The 14243-nt window shown below is 44.3% G+C and overlaps 2 protein-coding genes across 3 annotated transcripts in view; both read right to left on the bottom strand.

Annotated features, from left to right (window-relative positions):
• Positions 1 to 5474, bottom strand: part of LOC142004131 (disintegrin and metalloproteinase domain-containing protein 32-like) — a 48880-nt gene extending 43406 nt beyond the window's left edge. The window contains exons 1-3 of the mRNA XM_074981566.1: positions 5423 to 5474; positions 2465 to 2529; positions 488 to 549 (exon numbers count right to left, since the gene is read on the bottom strand). Of these exons, the coding sequence (XP_074837667.1) occupies positions 488 to 549; positions 2465 to 2529; positions 5423 to 5474 (179 nt within the window). The remainder of the gene's footprint in view (positions 1 to 487; positions 550 to 2464; positions 2530 to 5422) is intronic.
• Positions 5475 to 7300: 1826 nt separating this feature from the next.
• The window catches only part of ADAM9 (ADAM metallopeptidase domain 9), a 47897-nt gene continuing 40954 nt past the window's right edge, over positions 7301 to 14243 (bottom strand). The window contains exons 18-22 of one of the 2 annotated variants that reach the window (XM_074981790.1): positions 13207 to 13312; positions 10921 to 11059; positions 10376 to 10472; positions 8878 to 9005; positions 7301 to 8307 (exon numbers count right to left, since the gene is read on the bottom strand). In XM_074981790.1, coding sequence (XP_074837891.1) covers positions 8229 to 8307; positions 8878 to 9005; positions 10376 to 10472; positions 10921 to 11059; positions 13207 to 13312 — 549 coding nt within the window. In that variant the 3' untranslated portion in view covers positions 7301 to 8228. The remainder of the gene's footprint in view (positions 8308 to 8877; positions 9006 to 10375; positions 10473 to 10920; positions 11060 to 13206; positions 13313 to 14243) is intronic. The other variant, XM_074981791.1, reaches the window with a different exon arrangement.

Below are 14243 nucleotides of genomic sequence, written 5' to 3'. Positions count from 1 at the left end.
GAACAAGTCTTAAAGCCTGAGAAGCCAGGCATTCCCCAGCACCAAGGGGGATGGAAAGCTCACCTTGGCTATTAGTTCAAACATGAACTATCAAGTACTAAAGCTATTTATACTTCAACAGCTACTTCACTACAAAAGGCCACTAAAGAATTGAGCAGAGAAAACAAGAGCTCCAACAACTGGCAGCGCAGCAAGAAGGAAATGAGCGGGGGATGGGGGGCGGGTGCATGTATTAGTTGCCATATCAGCACCACTCCAAGGGGAACTGCACTGACCCTATGGCTACTGGCTAGAGAAAAAAGCTTCTGGAGACTGGGCACGCCCATGCACACCCAACTTGGAATGGACATGAGCAATCTTCAAACAAGAATTATAACTAACTGGAAAAGGAAGGGAAGATAAAGACAAATTACCAATATTTTAAAAGCCTTATTAGAACCATATGACTGGCTTATAACAGATAAGAGAAACAAAGTCAACCACTTACTGTTGCTTCAGGTGAAGAGTATATGGAGTACCTTCTATTGTAATAACATAGGACACCTTATCCTAAAACCATCCAGAATGACAGAGGGGAAAAATGAATTCAGCCAATATTTCATAAAGCACAGTAATTCTACATCTATTAAACATGAACATAAATTAAAAGTGTACCACAAAGCTTTCTTAACAGGCAACGGATGGACACCACCCAGTGCAGTTTTGACATCTCTTGACAGCTACCAAAACAATGTTCTGTATCCTTCCAATACTCTGTGGAATAGTTGTCTGTGGTTTGCAAAAATGGCTTATCCACCAAACATCCTTAAACTGACATACACAGTGTTCAAGATGTGTTATCTGTTTTATGTCACACATGCAAGAGAAACAATTTAATCAATTCTATCCAGGAGTGCAAAAGCAAAAAACGAGTGATAATGACCCGATGAAGGAAGCAGCAGTGAATAAAATGGGAACTGAAAAATCATAGCCTCAACAGGTGAGGGAGTCTGCTGCAATTATCACACATGGCTAGAACCCAGATGCATGCCATTGTTAATCTAGTTGACAAACAGAAGTAGAAATAACACAGCTCATCTAATTCAGAAGACCATCGTTCTGAAGTCACATGAGGAATTAATCATTTTAGAATCAGATTCTCTCTTTTATGAGCCAACATTTAAAAGCTCTTGTTAATTGGGGGGGGGGAGAGAGTGGGAGGGAGAGAGAGAGAGAGAGACTGACTGACTGTGTCTACATTACCACTCTCCTTCAAAGGAAGGATGGAAATGAGACTGTTGGGAGTTTACTAACAAAGTGCTGCTGTGCATAGGCAGCACTTTGTTCAGCAAATCCACCCCCCCACCCCCCGCAGCAACTCCGAAGTTTTAAACTTTGACGTACTGGCGCGCGTCTAGCCACAGCTCACCCTCCGGTACTTCAAAGTTGCCCCGGCACTTCGAAGTACCAGCGGGAGTGCCGCGGCTAGACGCGCGCCGGTACATCGAAGTTTAAACTCCCAACAGCCCCATTTCCATCCTTCCTTTGAAGGAAGGCGGTAGTGTAGACACAGCCAGAGAGAAATTACTGAAGATTATTGTTAAAATCAAACATGACTTGAGACCCCTCAATATCCAAGACATGTATGTAACCACAAGTTTTCATTACCACTCTCTATTGTCATTAATATAAATAAAATTTTGTACAACAACAGAACCTTTCATTCTAGGATCTCGTAACAATTTATAAAAATTTAAACAGAAAAACAATGAAGTACAGGAGGAGATATACTTGCCTCAAAACAAATAAAATACAATGAGAATTTAGAGCCAGAAAATAGAATCTGGGAGTTCTAGCTTTTCTCCTGCTCTCACCTACACATATCACCACCTATAACTTCTGTGGTATCGTGACTTGGCACAGGAAAAAAACAGAAACTGACATTTTGGATTTAAACTCAGAGAAAACTTTTTCAAACTTTACCCAGCTCTCAATGCTGCCAAGTTTTTGAAGACGGACTTAAAGCAAGTCAGTGAAGAGACTCCCATTGCTTCAATAAGTTTTAGAATGTTTACTACCCATCAGCTAAAAGGTATTCACATTGAAGTCTTTATAAGACGGGGACCTAAAACTGAAAAATGATTTACTAATAAAAGATAAGTTGCCCATTTATTCGCAGATTTGAGTCTACATGTTTTAGTACCCATTTAGCAACGCAATTATTTTATAAAACATTTGTAGTTCCACTTTAAGATTGCTTGCTTGAGCGCCAAAGCACTTTGCCACTTACACATCCCTTCTTAAAGACTCACTGGCATGAAAGACTACATCACATTCCACTGCAATGCTGAAATCACCTTACAGCCAAATATCTGCTACAAGGATTGTAGCATTGAAAGGATTTTAATAAATTCTCACTGTACCTCCACCTACACATAAGTAATTTTATATATAGGGAACATTTGCATTTCTTAACTACAAGTACCAGATTTCCAGTTGTATTTGAGGATATCTTCTGTGGATCTGTGACATGCAAAAATATTTGAGAACCTAAAGGAGGGAAATATGCTAGTTATTTTTATGTAATAGCATTACAAGCATACTTAAAAATTTGAATTAGACTCAAAGGTCTACTCTGCTATGTGCTTTAAAAGCACAGACATACAGTATACTCTTTCCTGTCCTGCAGCCCCAGGACCATGAGGTTGCTGGATAGTCAAATATTCTAGAAAACAGATTTTATATATATCTATATCTATATAAAACAATACACTAAAGAAAAAAACGATTAGATATTAGCAAACAATGTATGCAGAGTATCTTATTTACCAACAAGAGTATTGTATACTGTAAACATGCTGTGTTTGCTGTATTTATTTGTGTTTACTTTCACTATACTGTACTAATGGAAAACATAATTAAAATTTGCTTATGGTTAAAATGCCAGTTATCTGAGAGTTCCAGATAATAGAATGCTGGATATGAAAGAGTTTACTGTAAATAGATTCCTGCCCTGATGACATTTATCTACCTGCAAAGATTTATATGCAGGGTTAACTTTAACCAAAATTAAGCGTGTGTGTAAGTTTTGGTATTATCAGGGCCTAAAAAGATAGATGATGAGTGAGGGAGACATACACTCAAATATATCCAGTTTGTAACCGCATTTTCTTTTAAAATGTATATATACAAATCTTTAAACAGTATCTCCCCTCCATTTCCCTTTGCTTTAGGATATGTCTACACTACTGCCTATACTGGTGAAATTTGTCTTGCAGGGGTGTGAATAGTCCACTACCTGAGCAACACTGAATTAGCACAAGCGTGCACAGCTCTACGTTGGCAGAACTTCTGTCCTGTCCATAGAGCTCTACGGTCTGCACTCTGCAGACAGAGGAGCTCTCTCTCAACAGCAGCTCAGCTGCACCACTATACATACACACATACCTTAGTTACCATTTGTTATTTTTCACAGGCACTGCGACATACAACTCCACTAATTCCAGTCCTCACTCCCACTCTGCTCTAGCACCACACTCATCTGTCCTCCTCAAGGGGCATAGGTTTTTTATGTTTGTTTTTCCCAGGAGGGTTGGTGGGGAGGGGGCAGTAAAGCAGGGACTGCTGAGGTTGAATCTCTCCTTATCATCAGTAGGGTAATTACAGTAGGCTGTACTTTGGAAACAGGAAGAAATCTTTCCCGGCTTCACAGGGTCCAGTGGTGGGGGAGTTGGAGGGGCTGGTGAAGCAGGTAACTGTGGAGAGAGATCGGTAACTAAGGGGAGGAGGTCTCCCTGCTAGTGGGAGACTGGGCAGCGGGGTGGAGCTCATGCTCCGAGAAACTATAGGGGGATCAGTAAAACAAGTGGCTGTAGGCAGAGGCACCTTAGGCTGTTTTGGGGTCTGGGGCCTGAGCAAGTGGGGACTTTGCCCTCCCACTTCTGCCTGCAGTACCTCCTGCTCTCCTCTGGCCCTTCGGCCTGGGAAATGGAGTTCTGCCAGCAGTACCACTCTGTCCCCCACTGGACACTCTTCCCAGTTAGGCTGGGGTACTGGGCTTGCTCTGCTCCACCCATCTGACACCCCTGTTGGGGAGCAAGGTCAGGGGACAGGGGCTTTCCCCCCTCACCAGCAGGCACCTCTGGAATCCCACTCCATTTCCCTGGTGCAGTACAGGCACAGAGAGCAAAATCCGCCACACCGTGACCTCCCTCCCCAGCAGGAGTGCCAGGTGGCTGGAAGGAGGGCTTGGTGTACCCATTCCCAACTGGCTAGGAGACCTGGTAACAGGCCCAGGTGTCCCAGCAGCTAATCTGCAACTGATGGGAGAGAGGGGTATTCTTTCCTGTTCAAGGTAATTAGGGGGCTTCTCTCCTGACAGGGGGTGACTGAGATGGAGGGATCAGCAAAGCAGATGACCATGCTTGGGATCTGTGCAATGGATGACGGGAGGAGAATCTTCTGCAGCTTGGAATGGTTATGGGGAGGGAGCAGTGAAGGAGGTGACCATGGGGCAGAGGTCTTTCCTCTTGAAGGGGACCATCCCTCCCAACCAGAGGGGATCAGTGCACAGGACAGTGTGCACGGGGGGGGGGGGGGGACAGTCTCTTCTTTAGGGGATGATGGGAGCAAGAGGGAGTTGTGGGAGTCTGTGCAGGCAAGGGTCTCTCCATTGGAAGGTGAGGGGGAGGTCATTCAGTGGGCTGGTCGGGGGGCACACAGCAGAGACAGACAGCTGTGGGAGGTTAGAGAGGGAGTGGGGGGCACTGCGGGGGGCAGCTGGGAAGTGAGGAGGCCATTACTATGAACTGAGACTGTGAAGGGTCAGCAGAGCAGACAGGTGGCTATAGGGGTGGGGGGGGTCAGCAAAGAGGGTGCCTGTACGCGGGTGCTGGAGGGCTCAGAGTAGCGTTGAGGACAGCCCAGGGGCTGATGAGAACTACGTGGGACAGCCCAGGGGACAAGCTGTGGGGGCGCTGCAGGGGCGCACAGAGCAGTGCAGGAGCAGCGGAGAGGCACAGGCAGCAGCACAGGGGGGTCACAGGAGACTGGGGGCAAGAGCACCGTAGGGGCAGCCCAGGGGCTGAGGCAGGTTAGGAGGCGGGGCAGTGCAGTGAGTGCCCCGGGGAGCAGCAGAGGGGGTTGCACAGGTAGCGAGGGGGCTTTGGGGGCCGCAGGGGAGGGGTAGAGACTGACCAGGAGCTGTGGGGAGTCCGGCGCGGCGCGGGGGGGAAGGGTTGCACAGGCAGTAGGGGCGGGACGGGCGGACTAGGAGAGGGGGGTTGCACATGCAGCGTGGGGGAGCAGGAGGCTGCGCTGCAGCTCGGGGGGCGGCGGACCAAGACCCGCGCGGGAGGGGGGGTGCACAGGCAGTGTGGCTGGGGGCCATGGGGGTCGCACGCGGGGAGCAGCGGCTGACCGGCAGCGGCGGCCAGGTATTTACCTAAGCCGGAGAGGGCGCAGGCCAACAGCAGCAGGCACAGCTCCACCTCCATGATGCGCGCGGCGAGCCGGCTAACGGCCGGGCCGGGCCGGGCGCCAAGGGCAGCCACGCGCAGGGCCCCGCCGGCCGCGCAGCCCGAGTGCGCTCAAGGCGCCTTTTGGTCGGTTCTGCAGGACAAGCAAACCGCGGAGAGAGACCCGTCCCGCTGCCGCGGCGCTACAGCTCCGGCTTGTTCGCAGAGCGCCAGCCTGGCGCTCGCGGCGTCTCGCTCACAGAGTCAGGAGGCACCTGCAGCTGAAGGGGCCACTTTATTTCCCTACAACCAGCGGTCGCTGGAGGACCTTTGTTGCATCACTGCCCTATTCTGCACCCCACGTGGCCAGTAGCCCCCCCTGTAAGGCACACAGTTTAGCACACCCCTTGACTAATTTAAATACAACTCAGCAGCCCTGGAGTGGGGAGAGGAGGAAAATTCGCCTAATGTCACCTCCCCCCAACACAGGATACATTGAATCGTCCTGGGGCACCTTACAGACTGAACAGATACTGTGGAGCATAAGCTTTCCTGGGCAAAGATCCACTTGGTTAGAGGCATCTGACAAAGCAGGTCTTTGCCCACCAGAGCTCATGCTCCACATTATTTGTTAGTCTATAAGGTGCCCCAGGACTTGCTGTTGTTTTTTGAAGATCTAACTCAGCTACCTCTCTGATACTTGAATCACTCATGTCACTGCCTACCTACATAAGAGCAGGGAGGCAGTGTGCCTTGAGAGAAATGCTGCATAACTTTAGGTAGGCAACTGCTAATAAGGTAAAAGAGAAACATGCAAATCATAATCCTAAAAACATTTGTCATATTTTTGATGGATTTGTAGATATTTTAACAAATAAAAGTTGAACCTTATTAAGACAAGTTTATGGGGAACCACAGTATTTCAAATATTTTATTATTACAAATGCAAACTTTATATATATTTTCATAAGTATATATACACAGATTTTTGGCAAATATGGGGAAATTTACAAAAGTTTGTGCTAAGTGGCTAAGACAAAATGAGAAAACGTAGCATTATTTTAACAATAATTACTTCAGCTTCTGTAATTTGTGTAAAAGACACTGTGATGGCAGTCATGCATTCACAATCCTCTGTCACAGCGAAACATAATCCAATAATCTAAATTCGCCTTGGTTAACATCCCTCAACTGACATCCAAGAGAATCTTTTTTCAAAGTGATTGAAGTTGGATTTTAAAAATGCCATGGTTTAGCCAGTCTCAGCATCCTGACACTAAAATTGAAGTTTGAAAAGCAAGTGAAAATTATGTAGATTTGAGTCAGCAGGGTGCCAGGGTGTAAAGTGCTCATAAAATTCTTAAAGGATCTAGATAAACAATATGCATTATACCTCTTAATATTCTGTAGTGGCTCTTGCTGCCATTATAACTTAAAACTCACAAAAACTCCCTTCCTAAAACAAGAACAGGCTAAAATTTTTCGTACCTTCATTTTAATATCCCATTTAACATATTAGTGGTAAATTAGTAGAGGTTTCTGGTCTAGCTACTTAACATTGTGTATTTTAAAACCATTTGAATTAACTGCCCTAGTATCCTTTATTATCTATTGCTTGGTGTCAGTCAGCATGAAGTTAAGATTTTCTTTGCTGTTTAAAAAGTGTTTTTATATTAAACACACCAGTAAAAACATATACACGAATAGTAACAGAGAGGAAGCCGTGCTAGTCTATACACTATCAAAACAAAAAGCAGTCAAGTAGCCCTTTAAAGACTAGCAAAATGGTTTATTAGGTGAGCTTTTGTGGGACAGACCCACTTCTTCAGACCGTAGCCAGACCAGAACAGACTCAATATAATGATATATTGAGTCTGTTATGATAATAATGATGTAATAATGATATATTGAGTCTGTTCTGGTCTGGCTACGGTCTGAAGAAGTGGGTCTGTCCCACGAAAGCTCACCTAATAAACCATTTTGCTAGTCTTTAAAGTGCTACTTGACTGCTTTTTGTTTTGATACACATGAATGTATTTACAGATTTTTCCTCTTCCTTTAAAAGTATACTGACATCTCAGTTCACTTATACCCTCAGATGTCCAGGCAAACAAGAACATGTAAACAATATTTTTGTTGAATCAAGTGGCCTGATTTTCATGATTACATTTTCAACAACCTACGTGGGTAAACATTTTTTTTCACATGTCATTATACATAAAGACAATAACCCAAATGGAGTACTTAATGATTGTGTCTCATCAGAAGATGGGGGAAACAAAAAAAGTAGTTTCCCAAGTGCTGTACTATAAAAATTATTTTACCGCAGACCAGTGTTCCCCTAATCTTTTCCATCCATTTGCGGAATAAATTATTTATGTGCACTGAGGCATGTGTGAATGTGCACCATCAGTAGAAGTAACCAGCCGTGGGTACTCTGCTAATCAGCTGGACAGCATCTGACTCTCTCCTGACACAGCTGATAAGGAACACTGCTGCAGACTGATCCACTTCCAACTGGTTAGTCCAACTCCAGTTTGCAAAGCCACAGTACTCACACACAGAGCTAAGGACAGACAATGGATGTATTCCGTTCCTATAGCTTTGGTAGAGGTATCTTTGATTAATATTCTACATTCCTTGTGTTTCCATCTCATTTTCCATATAGATTATTGCAGAAAGGTGGCTTTCGGGGATATCATGTGACACTTGATGCAAGGAGGATAAATAGAATTCCAGCTTCATTTCAGTGAACAGGTCAGCTTGTGAGAGGGTAAAAGAGAAACTAAAAAACTACATGGGAGGTAAAGGTGCAGGTCGAGAAGGAAAATAGTGTCCCTGAGGTACATTCTTCTGTTGTGGTGGAGGTGGTCTGTAAGAGGAACAAAAATGTCAGCTTAGATGATGACATGCAGTATATGCATATACAGACTGCTCCTGTTCTGTGTTAGAGTCACATCTTTGATGGTCTTTCCCTGTGCATGCCTCATAATCACCTCTACACTAATGGCTCCCATCCAAACATCACTGCACAGGCTCTTCTATATCACATGGAGCCTCTAACATTTCCCAAGTCACAGCTTTTCCTAATTAGCCATTTTGGAATGAAATTTTCCTGCACCCAAACTCATTTAAACCACAAATTACTACATAGTCCGTGCTACGTTATACACGTGTCTGACTTTGCTTTATTAATTAACATGCACATCCAATAAAATATTTTGTGCATTTAAATAAATTCTTAAATGAAAAAAAGTTTTATTATTTCATGTATAAATGATTGAGATAGGAGAAAAACCCTTGTTGTCATGCATGCAAACACAAGGTTAAAATCAGAAGTGACAAGTTACAAAGTCTCTCCAAACTGTGTGCTCACATTCTTAATTTGCTCTGGTATATATTATAAAGACTACTCCCCAGTAGCAATGTTGTCATTACCGACCTTGCAGGCATCTGATACTGCTGCTCCTGGGATGGCTGAGGATAGTTGTAAGGCTGATGATAAGCTGATTGTTGCTGATGATGGTTAACTGCATAAGATGGCACGACGTATCTGTTTGCTGGCATATTCTATGAGGAAATAAAGGACATTTGATATTCAAAAAGAGAAAAATCATATATGCAGGAACTGGTGGAAAATTTTCTTCTTTAGCAATTTCAGTGGAATGTTAGGCCACTCACTAGCAGATTTGGAGATGTAATGGGGACATGTGGAGATGCTATTTCATGCTCATCAGCTAAATGGCATTATGTCATTTGCAGAGCACTTAAAAGTGACAGAAGCTTTGAATACTGTAACTTGGACATAAAGAAATGCTGATCCAGAAAATGTGGCTCTCCCTCTAAGAGGTAGGCTATTGCCACTCTGAGTAGGTCATTTAACAGTGCTGTGATTTTACTCCTCTCTGAAATAAAGATAATGCAGAAGGGGAAAACCTGAGATGCAGAAGGATTAAGTAACCTGCTCAGGATATAGCACACCACAAGTCCTTGATCAGCACTCTTCCATTTTCAAACTACACTGCTTTCTAAACTGCTTGTAATTTCAGGGCATGCATTTCCAGTTGACAATCAAAGACAGCTTTACCAACATAAGAGTCCCATTCTCCCTCCCTTAAATTTAACTACTAAGAAGTTAAGAAAATAATCTATTGCCTCACTGCCAACCCCCCCTTCTGTTACAGATAGTTACTACATTCAGTATCGGAGGGGTAGCTGTGTTCGTATGGATCTGTAACAGCAATGAAGGGTCCTGTGGCACCTTATAGACTAACAGAAAAGTTTTGAGCATGAGCTTTCGTGAGCACAGACTCACTGCATCTGATGAAGTGAGTTTGTGCTCACAAAAGCTCATGCTCAAAACTTTTCTGTTAGTCTATAAGGTGCCACAGGACCCTTCATTGCTGTTACATTCAGTATGTAATTGACCTAGCTATTGGCATTCATCATCATCATCATCAACAGTGAGCCCACTGCCTGCTGATGTGTGATGCCTCCCTCACTATTTCCTTCCATTTTTCCCAGTCTAGTGCGGAGTGGCTTAGTTTCTGTAGACAAGCTCCACACCAACCTACTATAGCATCTACCCATTCATTCTCTGTGGGGTCTGCCTCTCCTATGCAAACCATCCATTATGCCGAATACCCAGGTCTTAACTTTTTGCTCATCATCCATTCTGCAGATATGCCCAAAAAATGTAGCATTGTGTAACCTTCTGCAGTAGGTTCTCTTTTGGCTGTATCTTCCTATATAATTCCTCATTGGTAACCTTCTGCATCCATCTTATTCTCAGGATCTTTCTAAAATAACTTCTCCTGAATGCCAATATCCTTCTCTTTGAATCTTTCATTACCACCCATGTCTCATGTCCATAAAACGCTTTCAAAATGGACAGTAATTGCTCTCTACGACAGAAGTGAGCAAAAGCAAGTCTCACTTACCCTGGGTACACCCCTCGAAGTATAAGGCGCATTCTGCGTAAAGTTTCCTTGGTCTGTGTCTGTGCGTGGGGGTGGCGTTGGCACACTTGTATGTGATCTGGAATTAGACCACATTGATGGACAAGCATCTTCTTATAATTCAATCTGATCCTCACCAAACATGTTGACACTTTTTAGAGACTTTTTACCAGCTGGATTTAAGTGTGTGTTTAAATATTACATTATTTCCTAAATTCATCAGTAAAAGCTATTTCATTCTTCACCAGTGAATATGACCAGCTATATTGTGAACCCTTCTCTTTCAAGGAATAGACAAATAATGTCCCTTTGTCCCAAAGAATGTGCCCAGAAAACAGAAACAGACAACATCGAATGGCTTGAGATCCATTGATACTAGGTCACCTGCCTACTGTATTACAACTGCATGATCTCCATTTCTGGGATCCCAGGTTTATATTTCAGGGCTATTGACAGACACTTGATTCTTGGGAATCATTTTCTGTAGAGGAATCTGAGGTCAGCAAAAAGGGTGGGAACCTTCTTACCGATGACAACGTGATATCGTTCTCCTGAAGCACTGCATCAGCGCATTTCTCTTTGCAAATGCCACGACAGCAACTACAAGGAGTGGAAGGACCAGGAAAAAGAATACCAGCAACCCATCTCTCAAGGAGGTGTCTTTTTCTGGTGGGGAAATGGCGAGACAGAAAAGCAGATAGAATTAGTTTTCCTAATGCCATCACGACTATGCATTGCAGTAACACTGGTTTTCGATAGGATTGATTCTAAAATGTTCCTCCATTCTGTGAAGAAGAAAAGCTAAAGCTGAGTATAACTGCCAGGTACATGCCCAGTGGATTACTTCTTGGTTGTCATTTCAAAAGGGACAGTAAGTCAAAGAGCAAAGTGTATATTCTCCAATATGTAGAGCCCTGCATAAAAACGATTACTACTGCATCGGTGTCTGCATCTGCAAAAAGGATATGCAGATATCCGTGGATACAAATACCTGCAGATATAAAGTGGCTATCTGCAAATCTGCAGAGTTGTAGATACAAAATTGGTATTTACATCCATACGAGCAAAAAAATGAGCCAGATGTCCCCACCCACTTTGGCAAATACCTGTGCCTATCAGCAGATTTGCAGGGCTCTGCCAATATCCCTGTGCTATAACAACATTGTAATAACAAATTCCCTTTGTGCCCTCCCGAAGGATCTGTCACTGGCTCAACTTCAAACAGGACCGAAACAGAGCTCTCCTCCTCCCCAACACCCTTCAAATCCTCTCACATCCTCCCTTCTTGATTGCTGTGTGCAAGACCACCATCCTTTTTTAGCTCAGATTTGCAGCCTTCAAGTCACCTTCCCCTTCTCCACTCATCCAAGCTATCTCCAGAGCTTGTAACATCTTTCTCCAAAACACAGTGCATGAAAAGTCACAGAATCATAAAGCCGGAAGGGATCTCAAGGTGGTTACTAGCCCGTTCCGCCGCACAGAGGCATTATGCCCTTTCCTTTGTCTCCCGATGGTTCAGATACCTTTTCCGTAATCTAGAGAGTGATTTTTCAACTCAGCAACTACAACTGGCTTCTCTGTAGGCATCTAGTATTGCATCCAAGAGAACTGTCAACATTATCCTCCTGACCTACTGCAAACCATATCCCTCCTCTCTACACCTCTCTCTCAGCTACCTCCTCAATGCTTACCATAGCAGATCTCTCCTCACCTAGAAGATATAGCACCAGTTTGCCCCAGGTGATAACTTGGATCCTGTTTCCTACTGCCTCCCCTTTGCCCAGCCACACAAGCAAGCTTCACAGCCCCCTTCACTTCCTCTTCCCACAGTCTCCTTTACACATTGAATGCTCTCTCAATCCTAGCGCACCAAGCTACCACTCTCACCAATATTCCTGAAAATATAATTTTCCTGCTAGGCTCCACCCCATGGTTTCCAGCACACTAGCCACATGAGGCTATTTCGCCACTTGAGTTGGCTTGAACAATAAGTATATTTTCAGAATAATGTGGCTACTGCTTCAGAACTGGTTTTCTCCAGACACTAACCCCCATCTGTTTAAAACTTTCTCCAGGAGACGGAGTTCACCAAGCAATGATGAATAAAACCATACTCAATTGAATGGAAGATCTTTGGGGCAGGGGCTGCATCGTATCTGTGTTTTGCACAACACAAAGCACAGTCTGCATGCAGATAATAAATGCTAGTTAAATTCTAATGTATCCTAGCCACCTTCACAAACATAAGTCACACATATTCACTACCGGTGAATATGCCTACAAGAAAGAACACTAACCCCATCTCCCTGTCACCCACAGTATTATGGGTGTGTACTCAGACTGTGCATGCAGTCACATAAACAGAACAGCTGCTTCCATCTGCAATTATTTCTAGAAACAGGCCTTCACATTCTGAATGTACAGACTGGAATCAAGCAATTGAAATCTGCCCCTCCTTACAAATTTTAGTTCTAGGCTGGATTCAGAACCAGAATGGGTCCCCATTTCTAGTTTAGACACACCTGTTCTTGAAAGATTTTGGCCCAGGATGACAGAAGTCATCTAAAAAGAACTGGAATAGCAAGATTTCAAATATTGTAGAGGACGGAAGTCCTCAGCAACATGAGACCCCAACTCTAAGCTCTTGCACTCGAAAAAAAGCTCAATGCAGTTTTCAACCATCTGCTCTTCAGCCAGTCTCATTTCCCAGGACAGCCAGATAGGGTTTTGTGCACTCTGTTTGCACACACTGTCCAGCCAGCACCGACAATAACAAGGGCATGTTTCCTCGAAGTTGCCATGTCACTACTTGCCATTATAAGCAGGTCCACTGTCTATGCTTCCTCCATATCCTTTCATGTCACAGTAGGGAGGGGCCCAACCTGAGTTGCAGTGACAGTTCTTGTTGCTATTGCACACCTTTAAATCAAAAAACGAAAGACAAGAACACCCATGTATTAATGCCATCGCAACTGCACCTCTGCATAAGACTGACCCACCATCTGGGAGGGGCAAAAGAGAAATGTTGCAAGGTCTCATCAATGGCTACAGCCCAACTTCTGAATCAGAAGGTTCCAAAAGAAAAGGGTACAATTGCCTGGGAAACGGCTACTGCAATTAAAAAGGATACTTACCTTGCTATAACTTGGAAGTTTTTTTGAGATGCGTGGTCTCTAATTGTACTGCACAGTGGGTTCCACATGGGCTTCATGAGCCAGAGACTGGTAAAATTCTTGGTAGCAGTGTTCACTGGCCTACACCTGCAGCCTTGTGTGCCAAACGGAGGGCATAAGGAGGCACAGAATGACTCCCCTCGCCGGTTCCTTTCTGAATGCAAATCACACTAAAGCAAGGATCCAAAGCAGAGGGGAAGGAGGGCAGGTAGTGAAATATCCACATGGACCACACAGCAGAGAACTTCAGTTATAGTAATGTAAGTAACCTGCAGTCTTCACAGGATGGTCCCTGTAGGTATTCCACTGTACGCATCTCCCAAGCAGTATTCAGCTAAGACCAGGGTGCAAGAAACGCTGCACCATCAACTGCAGGGCCTCAAAGCTGAAGAAAGTATGTGCAGATAAGACTTGCACCAGGGTGTAATGTCTAGTAAGGGGTGCCTCATGTTGCCACTCTACAACTCTTCGAGAGTGAAACACCTGGAGAGAAGCTGCAGAAGCTGACAGGGCTCTGGTCAAGTGTGAGCCTTCTGGCTCTGACAAGAAAGGCCCTACAATTTCATAAACAAGCACATGCAACCAGGAATCGAGTTATAAAGACTGAGGAGACTGCTTCTCTCGGGCAACTCCTGTTGTACTGTGAGCAAGACTGGGGCTCACATGAGCAGACAGGG

This window comes from Carettochelys insculpta, chromosome 31 (assembly GCF_033958435.1).
Source record: "Carettochelys insculpta isolate YL-2023 chromosome 31, ASM3395843v1, whole genome shotgun sequence".
Classification (NCBI taxonomy): Eukaryota; Metazoa; Chordata; order Testudines; family Carettochelyidae; genus Carettochelys; species Carettochelys insculpta.
This window is presented reverse-complemented; position numbering and strand designations above follow the sequence as displayed.